At 42.9% G+C, this 15,881-nt stretch overlaps 2 protein-coding genes and 1 pseudogene across 2 annotated transcripts in view; 2 read left to right on the forward strand and 1 right to left on the reverse strand.

Moving 5' to 3' along the window:
- CLYBL (citramalyl-CoA lyase) overlaps nt 1-15,881 on the forward strand; it is a 245,040-nt gene that overhangs the window by 111,914 nt on the left and 117,245 nt on the right. The gene's annotated exons all lie outside the window — the stretch shown is intronic.
- LOC136137690 (small ribosomal subunit protein uS14) lies at nt 101-368 on the reverse strand. The gene has a single exon (XM_065896137.1). The coding sequence runs from the start codon at nt 357-359 to the stop codon at nt 189-191; it is 171 nt and encodes a 56-aa protein (XP_065752209.1). The 5' UTR covers nt 360-368; the 3' UTR covers nt 101-188.
- LOC136137857 (CUE domain-containing protein 2 pseudogene) lies at nt 6,556-15,617 on the forward strand (annotated as a pseudogene).

Below are 15,881 nucleotides of genomic sequence, written 5' to 3' on the forward strand. Positions count from 1 at the left end.
TCCCTAAGTAATGCTCTCATAAGCTTCAGATAATGCAAAATATAATCTGGTTTTTTTTGTTTGTTTGTTTGTTTTTTGTTTGTTTTTTGTTTTTTTTAAGTTTTAAACTTTTTATTTTATATACAAATAGTAAGTATTGTTTCTGAGGAAGGTAGATATGCGTGATGACCCATTCAAGAAGTTCACACTTAGTCCAACTTAATGAAGCCGATGTCCTTCGCGTACTGGCGGAAACACTGGCGGCACATATTGAGGCCGTATTTCCGGATCAGACCGTGCCGGTTTGAGCAGACGCGGCAAGAACGAGAACCCTGGCCGAATTTTCTTGGGTGGCTCCAGTAAAGCTGCTGGTGCCCCATGTTGCTTCCTTGGCTGCAACAAGGCAAAAGGCTATAATCTGGTTTTATCTCCTTTCAACATGATTCTGATTTTAAAGGAACACCCTATCTACTTAAGAAGAATTATTACTTAAGTCCTATATATTTCAAAGATGATTTTAAAAGCATAAATAAATGTTACTGAAGAGTAAAAAAGGGAGTTTTTTTCATATAAATTTATTTTTTAAATTTATTTTTGGCTGCGTTGGGTCTTCGTTGCGGCGCTCAGGCTTTCTCTAGTTGCGGTGAGCGGGGGCTACTCTTCGTTGCGGTGCACGGGCTTCTCATTGCAGTGGCTTCTCTTGTTGCGGAGCACAGGCTCTAGGCGTGTGGGCTTCAGTAGTTGTGGCACGCAGGCTCGGTAGTCGTGGCTCGCAGGCTGTAGAGTGCAGGCTCAGTAGTTGTGGCGCATGGGCTTAGTTGCTCTGCGGCATGTGGAATCTTCCCGGACCAGGGATCGAACCCGTGTCCTCTGCATTGGCAGGTGGATTCTTAACCACTGCACCACCAGGGAAGTCTGGCAGTTTTTTTTAGGTCAGAAAATTTTAGGATATTGAGTGTCACTGTTTTGGTCACCATCTGTGACAGAGTACAGCGTTGGAAAAAGGACATTGTCTTGGTATTTCAAATAGCTGGTGTTTATACCTGGAAATCCCCCATATGCAGGAGGGCAACAGATAAGAATTAGAAGTAGGCATGGCATTTGCAAAGAAAGAAAATCACTGGTGATACTTGAGGAGATGGTCTCAAATCTTTCTCATTATACTGCGTCCACAATGCACTTTTTGCCTCTGGAGTTTGTCCTCCTCCTTCCAAGGCCCCATCTGTTGTCACCACCTCTGAGAAGCCTTCTCAGAATCGCCCTTCCCACTGTTTTCCAACTAGAGTTAGAATTTGCCCTCTTGCCTTAGAGACCCCAGTCTCCCCAGCTAGACCTCGACTTCCCCCAAGGCTGATTCTCTCCTCCCCATTTGGATATCCCTGCCTGGCTTACATGTCCAATATCTATTTGTTGAATCAGTGAAATACTGAATAAAAATTTGTCTAACGTTAAAATAAAATGAATGGCAAAACCCTTTTGATTCTTCTCTTCAGACGTAGATTAATGTACACAGATAATCATGAAACACTCTTGTAGAGCTGATGACAAATTCACAGATAAGTCAAAATGTGTAGATCACTTATCCAGCTATTAAGTTGTGAAGACTTAGGGGGCATCAGAGAGGAGACATAAATCTGACTTCTTTATTTTCTGTGGTGCCAACCCTTAGCATGGAAGCGGGCTCCCCAGCCCCCTTGGTAGGTGTGTTTCCCGGGTGTGACAGAGTGCCTTCCACCATCTGTCTGTGTGGGTGTGTGAATCCTAGGCGCCCCTCTGTTCCAGACCCACCTGACTAGCTCACAGAGGTCAGGGAAGAGGAAGAGGGGTGTCCTATCCTTAATAGTAGGAGCTATTATTGATTGGACTTCCTGTGTGCAAGGCACTTTATCAGGTGTGTCACGTGCATCATTTCATTAGACTTCTCACAACAATCCTATTATTACATCCAACTCAGAATCTGAATCTGAGACTGAGAGGTTAAGTGACACACTTAAGGTGTCACCACATCCAGGTCTGCTCTGAGTTCAAGAAAAGCTGAACTCTCAGAGTTAGGAATTGTGTCCTGTTCACCACATGCCCTTGTTCCTCCCATAACTTGGAGCGGAGTCGTCACATATACATGGACGTGGCTAGGCTGCAAGCTGAAGGAGATGAGTGAGCAAACTGCAAAACAGGTAAGACTTCCACCTTTTAGAAGAGGCTAGTTCCTGTGTACCTCAATTCCTTCTAACCTTTTTAGGTGTCTTATGTGGAATCACATGCAAGTTAAAGCCATGAGTACCACGTGCTGGAAGTTCCAGGCAATGAGAAATGAGCTTCATGGTAATTGAGAATGAAGTTAAGGAAGAAAATTTTATTGTTAATCAAGGGCTTAATTGCTTCTGGGACATTTTAAATAAATGCCATGCCATACTTAAGCAGCAATGTTCTGTAAGTGAAATGCAAAAATTCTTTAATTAAACCATCGCGAGTATTCCCTGATTGAAATATCTGCCTTTATCTTCATAGTTAATCCTTCCTGATTCATGTAACAACTCAATCAGGGACTGAGTAAATTAAGGGCTCCTTGAAAGAACAAGTCAATTGTATAAAATTGAAATTATTTCTGGAGCAGTCTTCCTTGTACTTATTTGTATTGATCACAGCCTATTTTTGGTGCATTTTCTATTTAGTGGGCTTGTAGAGTAAGCTATTTTTCAGCTTGCAGGGGACAGATTATGCCTGTGGTATGGTGTAGGGCAGATGGTTGTTAGAAGAATTTTTCTGAGAAAAGGAACAAATGTAAGGATTTCTTGGCCATTGAGAAACCCAGTGATGATGACTTGGATGGTGCCTACAATTAACCAGGAAGGAAGATGGTAAGCAAGGTGGTCCACACCCATGAGCGTGGCCCCACTCCAGGCCTTGCTGGATGCTAATCAACTTGTATTAGTGTCCACAGCCAAAGGGCTGAGTTTTTTTTTTATTTGTTATTGAAGTATAGTTGACTTACAATGTAGTGTTAGTTTCTGTTGTACTGCAAACGGATTCAGTTGTGTGTGTGTGTATTCTTTTTCATATTCTTTTCCATTTTAGTTTATTATAAAATACTGAATATAGTTCCATGTGCTATACAATAAATCTTTGTTGTTTATTTTATGTATAGTGGTGTGTATCTATTAATCCCATACTCCTCATTTATCCCTCCCCTCCTGCCTTCCCCTTTGGTAATCATAAATTTGTTTTCTATGTCTGTGAGTCAGTTTCTGTTTTGTCAATAAGTTCATTTGTATCATTTTTTTTTTTTAGATTCCACATATAAGTGATATCATATGATATTTGTCTCTGACTTACTTTACTTAGCATGGTAATCTCTAGGTCCATTGATGTTGCTGCAAATGGCATTATGTCATTCTTTTTTATGGCTAATATTCCATTGTATATATGTACCACATCTTCTTTATCTGTTCATCTGTTGATGGACATTTAGGTTGCTTCCATGTCTTGGCTATTGTAAATAGTGCGGCAATGAAAATTGGGGTGCGTGTATCTTTTTGAATTAGAGTTTTCTCCAGATATATACCCAGGAGTGAGATTGTTGGATCATATGGTAACTCTATTTTTAGTTTTTTAAGGAATCTCCATGCTGTTTTCCATAGTGGTTGCACCAATTTACATTTTCACCAACAGTGTAGGAGGGTTCCCTTTCTCCATACCCTCTCCAGCATTTATTATCTGTAGACTTTTTGATGATGGCCATTCTGACCTGTGTGAGGTGATACCTCATTGTAGTTTTGATTTGCATTTCTCTAATAATTAGGGATGTTGAGCATCTTTTCATGTGCCTGTTGGCCATCTATATTTCTTCTTTGGAGAAATGTCTATTTAGGTCTTCTGCCCATTTTTCAGTTGGGTTGCTTAGTTTTTTTGATACTGAGCTGTATGAGCTGTTGTATATTTTGGAAATTAAGCAAAGGGCCAAGTTCTTATTGCCAACTAAACAGACCCAGAGATTCAGACCCATAGACCTAGATTCAGAAACAGACTAAGGAGATTTGCTGGCTCTCTCGTTGTACACAGAAAGAACAAAAAAATGAAAAGGTATCCAAAAGTTTTGACTTACAGGATTGTTCACTTTGAGTGGCAGGAGCGCCTGACATGGAGCTCAGTACGTTTTTTTAAATACAGGAATTGTTTGCTTTGGTAAGCTAACATTGTGATTTCATTTAATTCTTAAAAAGAGAAAAATTACCATTTAAAGTTACCAAAATTTTGAAACATACCATCACTTCTATTTTTTTTTAAGACACCAATTGTACTTGAACATTTGTTACTTTTTTTTTTTGGCTGTGTTGGGTCTTTGTTTCTGTGCGAGGGCTTTCTCTAGTTGTGGCAAGCGGGGACCACTCTTCATCGCGGTGCGCGGGCTTCTCACTGTCGCGGCCTCTCGTTGCAGAGCACAGTCTCCAGACGCGCAGGCTCAGTAGTTATGGCTCACGGGCCTAGTTGCTCCGCAGCATGTGGGATCTTCCCAGACCAGGGCTCGAACCCCTGTCCCCTGCATTAGCAGGCAGATTCTCAACCACTGCGCCACCAGGGAATCCCCTTCTATTTTTAAAATTGTGTTTAGATTGAGTAATCAGCAAATAACTTAAATAAGTCATCAAATAATGGTATTCTGTAGAATGGGTTCATACTGAAATTTTTATCTTCTATTTTCAGGGTTCTTGTTGTAAAACAACTGAGCCCTTTAAAAGCGGTTTTGTTTTCAAATAAACACACATAACAGACACACCTTGTGAACTAAGTACTTGAAAGAAGGAAATGAGGGGAGGAAAGAAAAATATTTGAAGTTGTATTTTCATAAAGGCCCTGTGGTGTTTGACGTGTGTTGGCCAATTCAGGCCAGGCTCAAAATGACAGTTCAGGTTTTGCCTACTGTCTTGGGACTCCACTTAGGGCCAGAGTGTCCCCTGAAAAGCCTCTCTTCCTCAGAATCCTTGCTTTGGGCACATATCAGAAAGCCTGTGTGGTGCCCGCCAGCTGCAGAAGGGCCCCCGTGATGGGTTAGAGGCGAAATCACACTCAACTCTTTGGCAGCATCTGGAAACCTAGCATTGTGATGTCACTGTGAGAATAGAAATCCCTTCAGAATTCTGCATGATGATTCAGAGCAATTAATTCTGTTCTACTTTTCATGCCCTGGGAAGAACTCTATTTATATAAACTTGGTCAGGGACAAGCATATCTGCACATAGTCTGTGAAGAAAGGAAAACAAGCCATGTACTCCAGAGCAAAACTAGCTGCCTTGCTCCCCAGCCTATTTCCAAATGATTCAAATTTATGTAAAGAAACGCTGGTGATCCCAGGAAAGTAAACTGCTATCTTAGCATTCTCTCCCATCAACGTCTTTTGGATTCTTTATGTGATATAAATATATTCATGAAATCATTTTTCTGACTCTAGTACATCTGCCTTTGGGAGCTCAGTGGTAAATACACAACTGGCATGGATCCTGAGAAGTTCAGCGTTCTCACGACAAGCTGGCTCTGGCTCTGCGGACCGAGGACGCCTGTGAGCATGTTCCCTTAAGTCCCTACTCACTCCTTCATTGAGTTCAAAGGGTCTCAAGTCATCTCAAGAAAATCGCCATCTGAGCATCATGTTGCAGGGCTGGTGTTTGCAGTTTTTGTGACTACGTGGGTTCTGTTTGATCCTTTCCCCTCTGCATCTGTCTTGTACATTCCACGTTCTGGGCTTGCCTTAGTCATATGCTTTGGGAGAAGGTATCATGAACGACTTGATGCCCATATTATAACTTAACGAGCTGCAAAGTCCTCAGGTATAGATTCTGCATCTCTCAAACTGAGATTTTGGATTCAGAGACAGGTCGCATGTAGACAACTTCCCGGAGGCTCTGGCTGCTTGAGACACAGACAGTAATCAGAGTAATTAGCACTGAATTTTCAAGTCCTGTTCTCCAGCTTGACCTGGCAGCATTTAGCCAGCATGCACACAGCTGGATCAATGGCAAGAATTGAAGGGGCCGGTTGTAGGGCTGCTCCTGGCAGTTTGTGGTGGGCACCATCCACAGGGAATTCCAGGGGAGCATCAGGGACAGGGGAGCAGTGAGGAGACCTGGGGCGTGGGAGGAAAGAAATATGATATTGATAAGCACCTGTCTGGGAACTGTTACAGGAGACAGATCACAGTACAGACTTTTGCCTGCAATTCATTATCATTGATCTGTTTTCCTCCTTCTTACTTAGTGCAGTTTGGGGTATTCCTAAAATGTCCCTTGTTAAAAGTTTACACTTCCTTTCCCTAAGAATAAGTACCTGCCTATCTAAATCCAAAGGCTAGTGAAATAAAAACTGTAGGACATGAACAGATACTTTGGTGGATCCAAAATAGAGGGTTTTTTTCAGCTTGGTGCCTGGCCTTCAGGTAGGGCAGCACAGTCGTGGCAAAGAAGCACCGGTACCTGATTATGAAGTAAATTATGTGGGCACTTTGGTGGTGGTGGTGGAGAGACAGGGAATCAAGCTCAAGTAATCCCAGGGCACTTCTGTCACCCACTTGCTCTTCTTAGTCCCATGGAGTGTGACGCCTCACAAGGGCAGCTAGAAGGTAAGGATGATAAGAATACTGCAGTGGGGGGATGTCAGACCCCACTCCCCACCCATTGAGGGTAATGATTTTGAACGGATGCTTGAAGACTGGATGCTGAATAATAATAAATAGGTTTAAGTTTATAGGAAGTACTTACGACACAAAACTGCTTGAGCATGTATAGTATCCCTAACACTATGATCAATATAATGGAAGAAGCACGGTAAGCAGATTTTTTTTTTTTTTTTTTTTTTTTTTTTGCGGTACGCGGGCCTCTCACTGTTGTGGCCTCTCCCGTTGCGGAGCACAGGCTCCGGACGTACAGGCTCAGCGGCCATGGCTCACGGGCCCAGCCGCTCATGTGGCATGTGGGATCTTCCGGACTGGGGCTCGAACCCCTGTCCCCTGCATCGGCAGGCGGACTCTCAACCACTGCGCCACCAGGGAAGCCCAAGGTTAAACTTTGAGGGAGTACTTTTGCATTTTTCAGCTGTAGGCTTTTGCACTCACTTAAATTACTAGAATATTTGTGTGGAAAATGAGGTCAATTCTGTGTTTAAATGAACTGTTGTTGGCTATCTCACCTGACAGTCATTTTGTGATTTGAATGTTAAATCTTACGACCCTCACATGCTCACACATAATACTTTCCAGGCCACAATTAACATTTGCCACTAAGCAGTATTTTAGAAAGTATTTATAGAGGCTGCTGCAAAGTGCTGTATTCTAGTGATATGGAATATTTTCACTAGTCATCTGCTTCTAGAATGCACCTTATCCTGGCAGTAAACTGGTGTCTTTCATAAAAAGTTCCTTAATATCCAATAGCTCACTCTGGCACACGCTTAGCATTTTTCCCCGAAATCCTTTCGTAAATCAACAGGAAGCCTTCTTTCCCATTTTTATTATAAAAGGGGAATTGATGATAAAACTTAAACACTCATTGTTATTTTAACATCTAGTCTGTTGAGGAGTTGTGTTTTTACTTAAAAATATTTTAGCCAAGAATCAAAACCAGAGAATTATGCATTTTCCCAGCCTCCTGTCAATGATGGCTCTTTGTTAAAAGCACACAACAGAAAATACTGTGCTAAACTCTTGTTGGCTTAAAAAGCCATATATGAAGCCTTAAAAGCCAAAGCATTTAATTTTTAAAAATGATTTAAGTAAATCACTTTAAAAAAATCTGTGCCAAACTTTTAAAAAGTACTTTTCACATCTTTCCTTTATAAGTAACTGTAGCATTAAATATACCATAAATTTATTTTCTTAATAAGTTTGGATTTTCACACAGCCTCTATTTTTTATAATATAGGTTGTACAAGGCTGTTTCATTTCAGGTGGAAGAGACCCAGCCAACATTTTGACACTCTTTTTTCTTAAGTGCGAAAGTTGGATTGGGACAGGGACTGTTGAATTTGGAAAACATCAATTGTTTTCTTTTTCTCCTTCCTTATTTTCTACGTTTATTTCACTTTGTAGTTGCGAGTCATGGGTTTTTTCACTTCAGGCCTTTGCTCTCCCTGGTGTTTTGCTTAACAGTTCGCACTAGGAGAGGCTAGTGGGCTTTTTTTGTTGTTTGAGGTCTTCTGGGGTTTTTTTTTTTTTTTTTGCGTATTCTTTCCTTTCCTCCAGATATTATTACTGACCAAATTTAAAACACTACAGTGTTTAGGATCCCTGCAGGGCCATTTTAAGTATTTGGACCCATAAAGGGCCCCAAGCAATAACTACCTGAATTGCTTTTAATTACACAATATAGCTGCATCATTTTACTTCGGATTCTTTTTGATTGATGCTGCAAGGCAATTGTAACTGCGGATGATGGGATTAAGTGCCTCTTGAAGTGACTTTAGCTTCTTGTGGGAACAAAAGGAAAGAGGAGAACACTTAGTCCCTTTTTGCCTGAGCTGCCTTTTTCTTAGCTTGCATATAAAGAAATACAATTAACAAACATTATCCCCAGAGGTAAATTGAAATGTACATGCAGATGAGAACTGCTCTTGACTGCAATTAGGCATATATGATCCGAGGTATTCTGACCATTCATTAGTGCTAATTGTTTGAGAAACAAGCCCAGAACAAATGATTAAAATCTAGGCAGCATAACTGGGATTATTAGCATGTGTGATAAAATGTGTGCTCTGCAGCTGTACCAATAAAATGCTCTGGAAGGTGGCTCTGATTAGACAGATGCTTGGTTTGGCTCTGTGGTGAGCTCTTGGTGTTTGCTCAAGACCTGGTGATGTTTATAACAAACAACTTATATCTTTCTTTCTTAATTAGTGGGAATTACTATGTAAATATTGGTATTTTGTAATTTAATATCCTATGGTTTTTTCCTGCCTTTGGGCTGTTATTGCAGTCTACTGATCTTGCTGGGAATGAGATAAACTGAGTTCTTAGGTTTTGCTCCTTTGCTCTGTTTTCTTTAAAATGCTGGATGCCATGGAGAACTACTACAAAGTTTGCTCTGTTATTTGGTTTTTGAACCAAAATAGATGCTCTTGTATTCAGCACTTGTACTATAGTCACAGAGACCTGGCAAGGGTAACTTAGTCAAACATAAACTAACTGGGAGCTGGTTGGCCAATATGGACAGTCAGCATTCTGCTAAGCCCTCCAGCCTAACCTTAGCTAAGAGAGCAGAACCAGGAGGAAGACAGAAGTGACTGCCAGGGTAAGGACCAATTTAGAGTGATGGATGGCCGTTGAATTCCCCCTGGAAGTGCATCTAGGAGTTCGGGGTTAGCAAAGAAATGTGAGCTCAGCTAAATGTGAAGTCGGTGAGAGATTTGGGAGGCGCAAATGGGAATGGAAAGAAAGGACATGTGAGACGGAAGCATGGAACCAGGGTGCCAGGGAAATGTGCCAGGCAGGCAAAAGCTGAAATCCAACGTCAGACTATCTACGGATGGATGTTTCAGGCCTCCCAACTTGTAGCTCAGAGTTCCTCTGTCCCGTTTGCATTTCTGAAACCAGCGTCAGAGGAAGGACCATTTGGAGATTGTCCATATGGTACCATGATAACCTACAGCAACTTTTCAGTCTCAAGTGGTCTGTCCTTGTCACCCAACAGACTTCCGAGCTACCTACTTCTTAGCATATCAGTTGCACATACCAAAGGAAGACAAATATCGGTGTTACTCCAGATAGAAATAAGATTAAATTAGCTTTTAAAATTAGTTAATACATTACAAAGACACATGCAAAAAAGTGTCTGGTTATCGTGTTCTCTGGATAACCTATTCCATCTCTCTTTCCATTATCATAGAAAACCCTGAATCAAGTCAAAAATAAACCATAACATAGATTGTCATGGACATACAGCTTGTGGAAAGGATTCCCCTCTTAATTTTTCATTTTATTCCCTGTGTATTTACAATAAAAGTGTTACTCTCTGAGTCTGACCAGTTCATTCCACAGAAAACTAAGTAACAATACATATTCAGTAAGAGTGGGTTCTTTTAGAACTAAATATAAAGGAAAAAGAGGCTGTTTTGCACTTTGGCTGGTGCATTGCTAAGTGTGGCATTGAATAAGAAAAAAATCTTAAGCTCCCCTAACATTAGAAGTTCTAGGAAGTCTTGCCTTAAATATTTAAAGGAGTTAGTGCCTGTAGCACATTAAACATACTTTAAAAAAAAACTATGTTAGAGAAAGCCTTCATGATCACATCCATATGTTTAGTTTTAATTTTCATCACACTTAGCTCTGAATAATTAAGAAGGAAAAAAACAATCTTAATCTTATTGTGGGTCCCACACAGTCAAAGCCACATACACGTGATTCGTGATCACAGCTTGTATTCACAGCTTGCGTGTGTGTGGTATGGGTCTGGCAATTAGACTGTGTTTTTTCTAAAAATTATTCAACACTAGAGAGAGATCAGTATTAAAATTTCCCCAGATCTACATATCAGGGTAATCAAAGGACTATAGCTAACAAAATATCAAAATTCTAAGCTGTGTAACATTTTGGCCTCATTTCATTGCAATTGACACTTGAAAGGAATTTTTGAGAGAATCTAGGGAGAAAACAAAGATTCCGTTAACCTAGATGATTTTCATGACAGCTACCAAAAAAATAAAATAAATAAGATGCGGAGAGAACTGTTTTCTCAAAATTGCAGATCCATTTTTCTGGAGGAAAAAAAAAATCTCCCATGATTACTTTCATATCAAAGAACCGGGTCATGGGGGAGATGCATAATTTGACACATTTAGCAGCCTTTGAGCTTTTGAAGGACTCTGTAAAAGAATCCATGGTTACATCTGTCAGGTTGACAGTCTTCTTTTGTGACCTTTAAAAAAAAGTTGAGAAATTGATCTTTGTAGTTCACATTTGCTCAATTACCTCTAAAGTTCTGCCCAAGCCAGGAATTGGCCATCTCAGCTTAAATTTATTATTTTTTGAGCTAAGATAACCGAGTACTAATGGAATCTCTAAATGGAGAACTTTTGTGAATGGTCTCTTCTTGTGTGAAATTTTCTGGTGGGCCTATGGTGATAATATTTCCTGTATTCTCCATTGGCTGTTTTAATACATTACTAAATATTGTCTTTTATGCAACTCATTTTAGAATCAGATCTTCTTAGGCAGGAATGCCAGCAGTGAACAATCCAAACATAAGGCTCTGCTCTGGGTGCTCAGTTATGGCCAGGAGTGGAACAAGTAAGCTGTTGGTTCCTTGTACTCAGAATTTCACCATCCAAAACCCCAAATCGTCTCTGCAGAGGCTAAGAGAAGTTGACTGGCATGTCCTTTAGGTTTTAATTACAATTTACCAAAAGCTCCCACGTTCTGCACTTGACAGGTGCTTCCTCTCATCATTCCCAACACTGGGAAATGCATCTATCAAATTGCTATGGGGACTTCCCTGGTGGCACAGTGATTAAGACACTGCTTGCCAGTGCCGGGGACACAGGTTTGATCCCTGGTCTGGGAAGATCCCACATGCCGCAGAGCAGCTAAGTCCGTGCGCAACTACTGAGCCTGCACTCTAGAGCCCGTGAGCCAGAACTACTGAGCCCACGTGCCTAGAGCCCGTGCTCTGCAACAAGAGAGGCCACCACAATGAGAAGCCAGCATATCGCAACAAGGGGTGGCCCCTGCTTGCACAACTAAAGAAAGCCTGCACCCAGCGGCAAAGACCCAACACAGCCAAAAATAAAATAAAGAAATATAAAATAAAGAATCCGCCTGGCAACGCAGGGGACATGGGTTTGAGCCCATGTGCTCATGTGGGAAAATCCCACATGCTGTGGAGCAGCTAAGCCCGTGCACCACAACTCGTGAGCATGCACTGTAGAGCCCGTGAGTCACAACTACTGAGCTCGTGTGCCACAACTACGGAAGCCAGCACGCCTAGAGAGCCTGTGCTCCGCAACAAGAGAAGCCACCGCAATGAGAAGCCCTTGCACTGCAACAAAGAGTAGCACCCGCTCGCCGCAACTAGAGAAAGCCCATGCCCAGCAACGAAGAACCAACACAGCCAAAAATTAATTAATTAATTTAAAAAAAAGTCACTATGGGTAGAGGGTCCTGAGCATCATTCCTGCAGTTCTCAGCGACATTAACTCAGTTAACTATTGATAAACAACATCCTTAGACTTCTTTGTGTTTCCAGGAGCCCCAGGTTGAAGCAGCCCAGAAACAGAAGAGATGCTAATCACATTGTGTTCTTAAACGTGTTCAGTGAAGGAGTGCAGGTTTCCCTCTTGACCTCAGTGTCACTTCGGGGGTGGGGTGGGGGGGAATAAAATCCCTCTAGTTTTCCATTCAGATAAAACCTCTGCTCCTCCTCTTCTCACCAAAAGTAGAGCAAGAAAGTGGGATTATGGTGAATGCCCACTAGCAGGCACATGCTCTATTGTCATCCCCTCTTCAACCGGAATCAAGGAGCTTTGCAGCAAAACAAAGCTCCTCTCCTCTCATCCCATCCCCCACTCTCCCTCTTGGCCCTCACCTCCGCCTTCCTTCCCTCCCGCCCACTTTCTTATCCGCCTACTTTCCTTCAGGACCCATCCTTTCTCCTCCCTCCCTTTCTTTCCTCATTCTCTTCCTCTCCCTCACCTCCTCTCAAACACCCTCACCCCTGCCCTTGTCTTCTTCCTTATCGTCTGCTGGGCTGGCTTGTATCAAACTCCTCTTCATTTGCCTTTCTGAAAAATGGCAGCGTTGCCCTTAGAAGTGCTACTGAGCACCCAAGTGCCACGGGGCAGAGTGGTGCTGTGGCCACATTAATTTATGAGGACTAATCCATTCGAGATATAAATGTGGATCTCTGTTTTCATGGAAAACTTGCTCTCTTCTTCGGGACCCATTAATGGTCACCCAGTTGTACAGGGTTTTCCCTGTTCTTGGGGCTTACCCCACCCATGCACCTATCTGGAGAACTACAGTTCTGTGGCCAAAGAAGTGGATTCAGTGACCAGCGAGGGTCTGCTGGACACATGGCTTCTTGTCCATGTTTGCTCAACCCTTGGCCTAAGGTCCAGCTCGTGGTGGACTCGGTATTTATTGAATGCATGATCCGTACTGAATTTCATCAGTACATTTGTGTTTATGAAACAATAGCATGGATATAACAAGGGAAAGAGATTTGTTAACTTTAAATTTCTTTTCACTGTGGTAAAATATACATAACATACAATTTACTGTTTTAACTATTTAAAGCTTATTGTTCAATGGCATTAAGTACATTCGCACTGTTGTGCAATCATCACCACCATCCATTTCCAGAACTTTTTCATCTTCCCGAACTGAAACTCTGTACCCACTAAACGGTAATTCCCCTCCCCCTTCCCCCTCACCATTCTATAATACTTCCTGTCTCTACGAATTGACTACTCTAGGTACCTCACAGAAGTGGAATCGTACAGTATTAGTCCTTGTGTGTCTAGCTTATTTCACTTAGGATAATGAGTAATTTTTGATATGGATGTTTGTTTGATTTCTCATTCTGTATGAAAAAAAGAGTTCCATTACTGGGTCACTTGTTTTTGCCCTTTGGTATTCTGATGGTCTGAGGAGGAAGAGATCTGCACTGAGACAGCATTACACAAATTTTACCAAAGTGAACAAAAATAAGGGTTCTGCTTTTTTCTCTATTTCTGATAAATCTGTCCCTTATTTGACACTCACCTCTTTTCCTGGGGTTTCCATGGCAAGTGTAGGCCAGGAGGGAAGTCCCTCACCAGCATCCCTCCTTCTCCATGGCACCCCACGATGGCCGAAAGGCCGGCCCACAGCCCATGGGTCTTCCCCATCCTGTGCCCTCCTGACTCCTTCCTTTGAAGTGAATCCACAGCGGACCACAAACTGCTATCCTGTGTGTGTCTGCTTTGGACACAAAAGAGTATCTCTTCCTTTCATTACAAAATGGAGCACTTGATTAAGGTGTGATATAATTGCTCTGTGAGAGAGTTTGCCCTGAAAATGTCTTGGCTTTTCTGAAGCGGGCTGCATGCTTGTTTGTGTTTGCACCACATGCTAATCTCACGAATGGCCCTGTTCTGCCAGTGAGAGGACAAATAGCTGTTCTTTTGCTCTTGTGCCCATGGAAAGCTCCCCACTTCTCCTTGCCCTGTTGCCATAGTAACTGAAACATAGTTCTTCAAAATAGGGAAGGACTCTCTCTGGGCAGTTGGGAACTTAGCAAACTGAGAACATACGTAGGCCTCAATTATTACAGATGCTGGTGTAAATACCTAGTTATCAATAGTTGTAAGCGTGGCTGGAATTTGTAGGTGAATTTTACTGTCATTTGGGGGGTGTATAGGAAAGGATCGATGAATGGGTTCTTTATTCTAGTCCCACAGATTCTTCTATGAGCATCAGAATTGTCATACAAGGTCAGACCATGGGCCTTACAACAGAGAACTCAATTTTTCCCAATATTTCTATTCCCAGCATAGAGAGTAGGCAGTGACAGAGTGCAGTTACACTCCTCCAACTCCTTCAGAGGATTGAAGATACAGCCCCAACTAGAGGAGTCCTTTAAGAATCAGGATTTGTGCATAATCTTCTGTGAGAAATTTTTATTTTCAACCTTTATCAGCTCTTAGAGTCAAAATTGCTTTAAAAGAACTTTTAAAGGGCCATATCGCTCATTGGTGGGGCTGTGGGATGAGAGCTGTACCGCGCGGGACGAGTTGCCGGCGGTGCCCGACGGAGCAGAAGGGGAGAGAGCACGGAGCCGGAGAGGGTTATCAGTGCAGCCGTCCTTACCTTTGTTCAGACGCACCTCCCAGAGGCTGACCTCAGCGGCTTGGATGAGATCATCTTCTATGTGCTCGGGGTCCTTGAGGACCTGGGCCCCTCAGGCCCATCGGAGGAGAATTTCAACATGGAGGCCTTCACTGAGATGATGGAGGCCTATGTGCCTGACTTCACCCACATCCCAAGGGGTACAATAGGGGAAATGATGCAGAAGCTCTCAGGGCAGTTGAGTGGTGCCAGGAACAAAGAGAACCTGCAACCACAGAACTCTGAGGTCCAAGGTCAGGTATCTATCTCCCCAGAGCCTCTGCAGCAGTTCAAAGAAGAGACGATGTCTTCTCCAACTGCTGCTAGGGACACCCAAGATGAGGCATCCGGCGCTGAGGAGGAGCTGCTGCCGGGGGTGGACGTACTTCTGGAGGTGTTCCTTACCTGTTGGGTGGAGCAGGCCCAGTGAGTGTTGGCCAGAGCTCGAGGGGACTCGGAAGAAGCTGTGCAGATGCTGGTAGAGGGGAAGGAGGAGAGGCCTCCAGCCTGGGATGGCCCCAACCAGGACCTGCCCAGGTGCCTCAGAGGCCCCCAAAAGGATGAGCTGAAGTCCTTCATCCTGCAGAAGTACATGATGGTGGATAGCGCAGAGGATCAGAAAATTCACCGGCCTATGGCTCCTAAGGAGGCTCCCAAGAAGCTGATCCAGTACATCAACAACCAGGTAGTGAGCACCAAAGTGGAGCGATTCAAAGATGTGCGGGACCCTGAGGCTGGGGAAATGAAGGCCACATACGTCAACCTCAAGCCAGCCAGAAAGTGCCGCTTACACTGAGGCACTCGCCAGACTCTGCCCGAGCCGTCTAGGCTCAGATCCCAGAGGGACACAGGAGCCCTACATCCGCACACAGGGCCCGCCCTAACTCCTGTCCCCCATCTTTCCCTACTTCCTTGCTCCACAGTGCTAACCTCCTCTTGGAGCTGCCATGGGCACAGTAGAAGTAGCCCCAGGAAAAACAAACAAACAAACAAAAGGGCCATATCATTTCTGTGTGGTGTCCTAAATAGCAATTTATTGATGTATTATCTCAGAATGATT

This window comes from Phocoena phocoena, chromosome 18, assembly GCF_963924675.1.
Source record: "Phocoena phocoena chromosome 18, mPhoPho1.1, whole genome shotgun sequence".
Classification (NCBI taxonomy): Eukaryota; Metazoa; Chordata; class Mammalia; order Artiodactyla; family Phocoenidae; genus Phocoena; species Phocoena phocoena.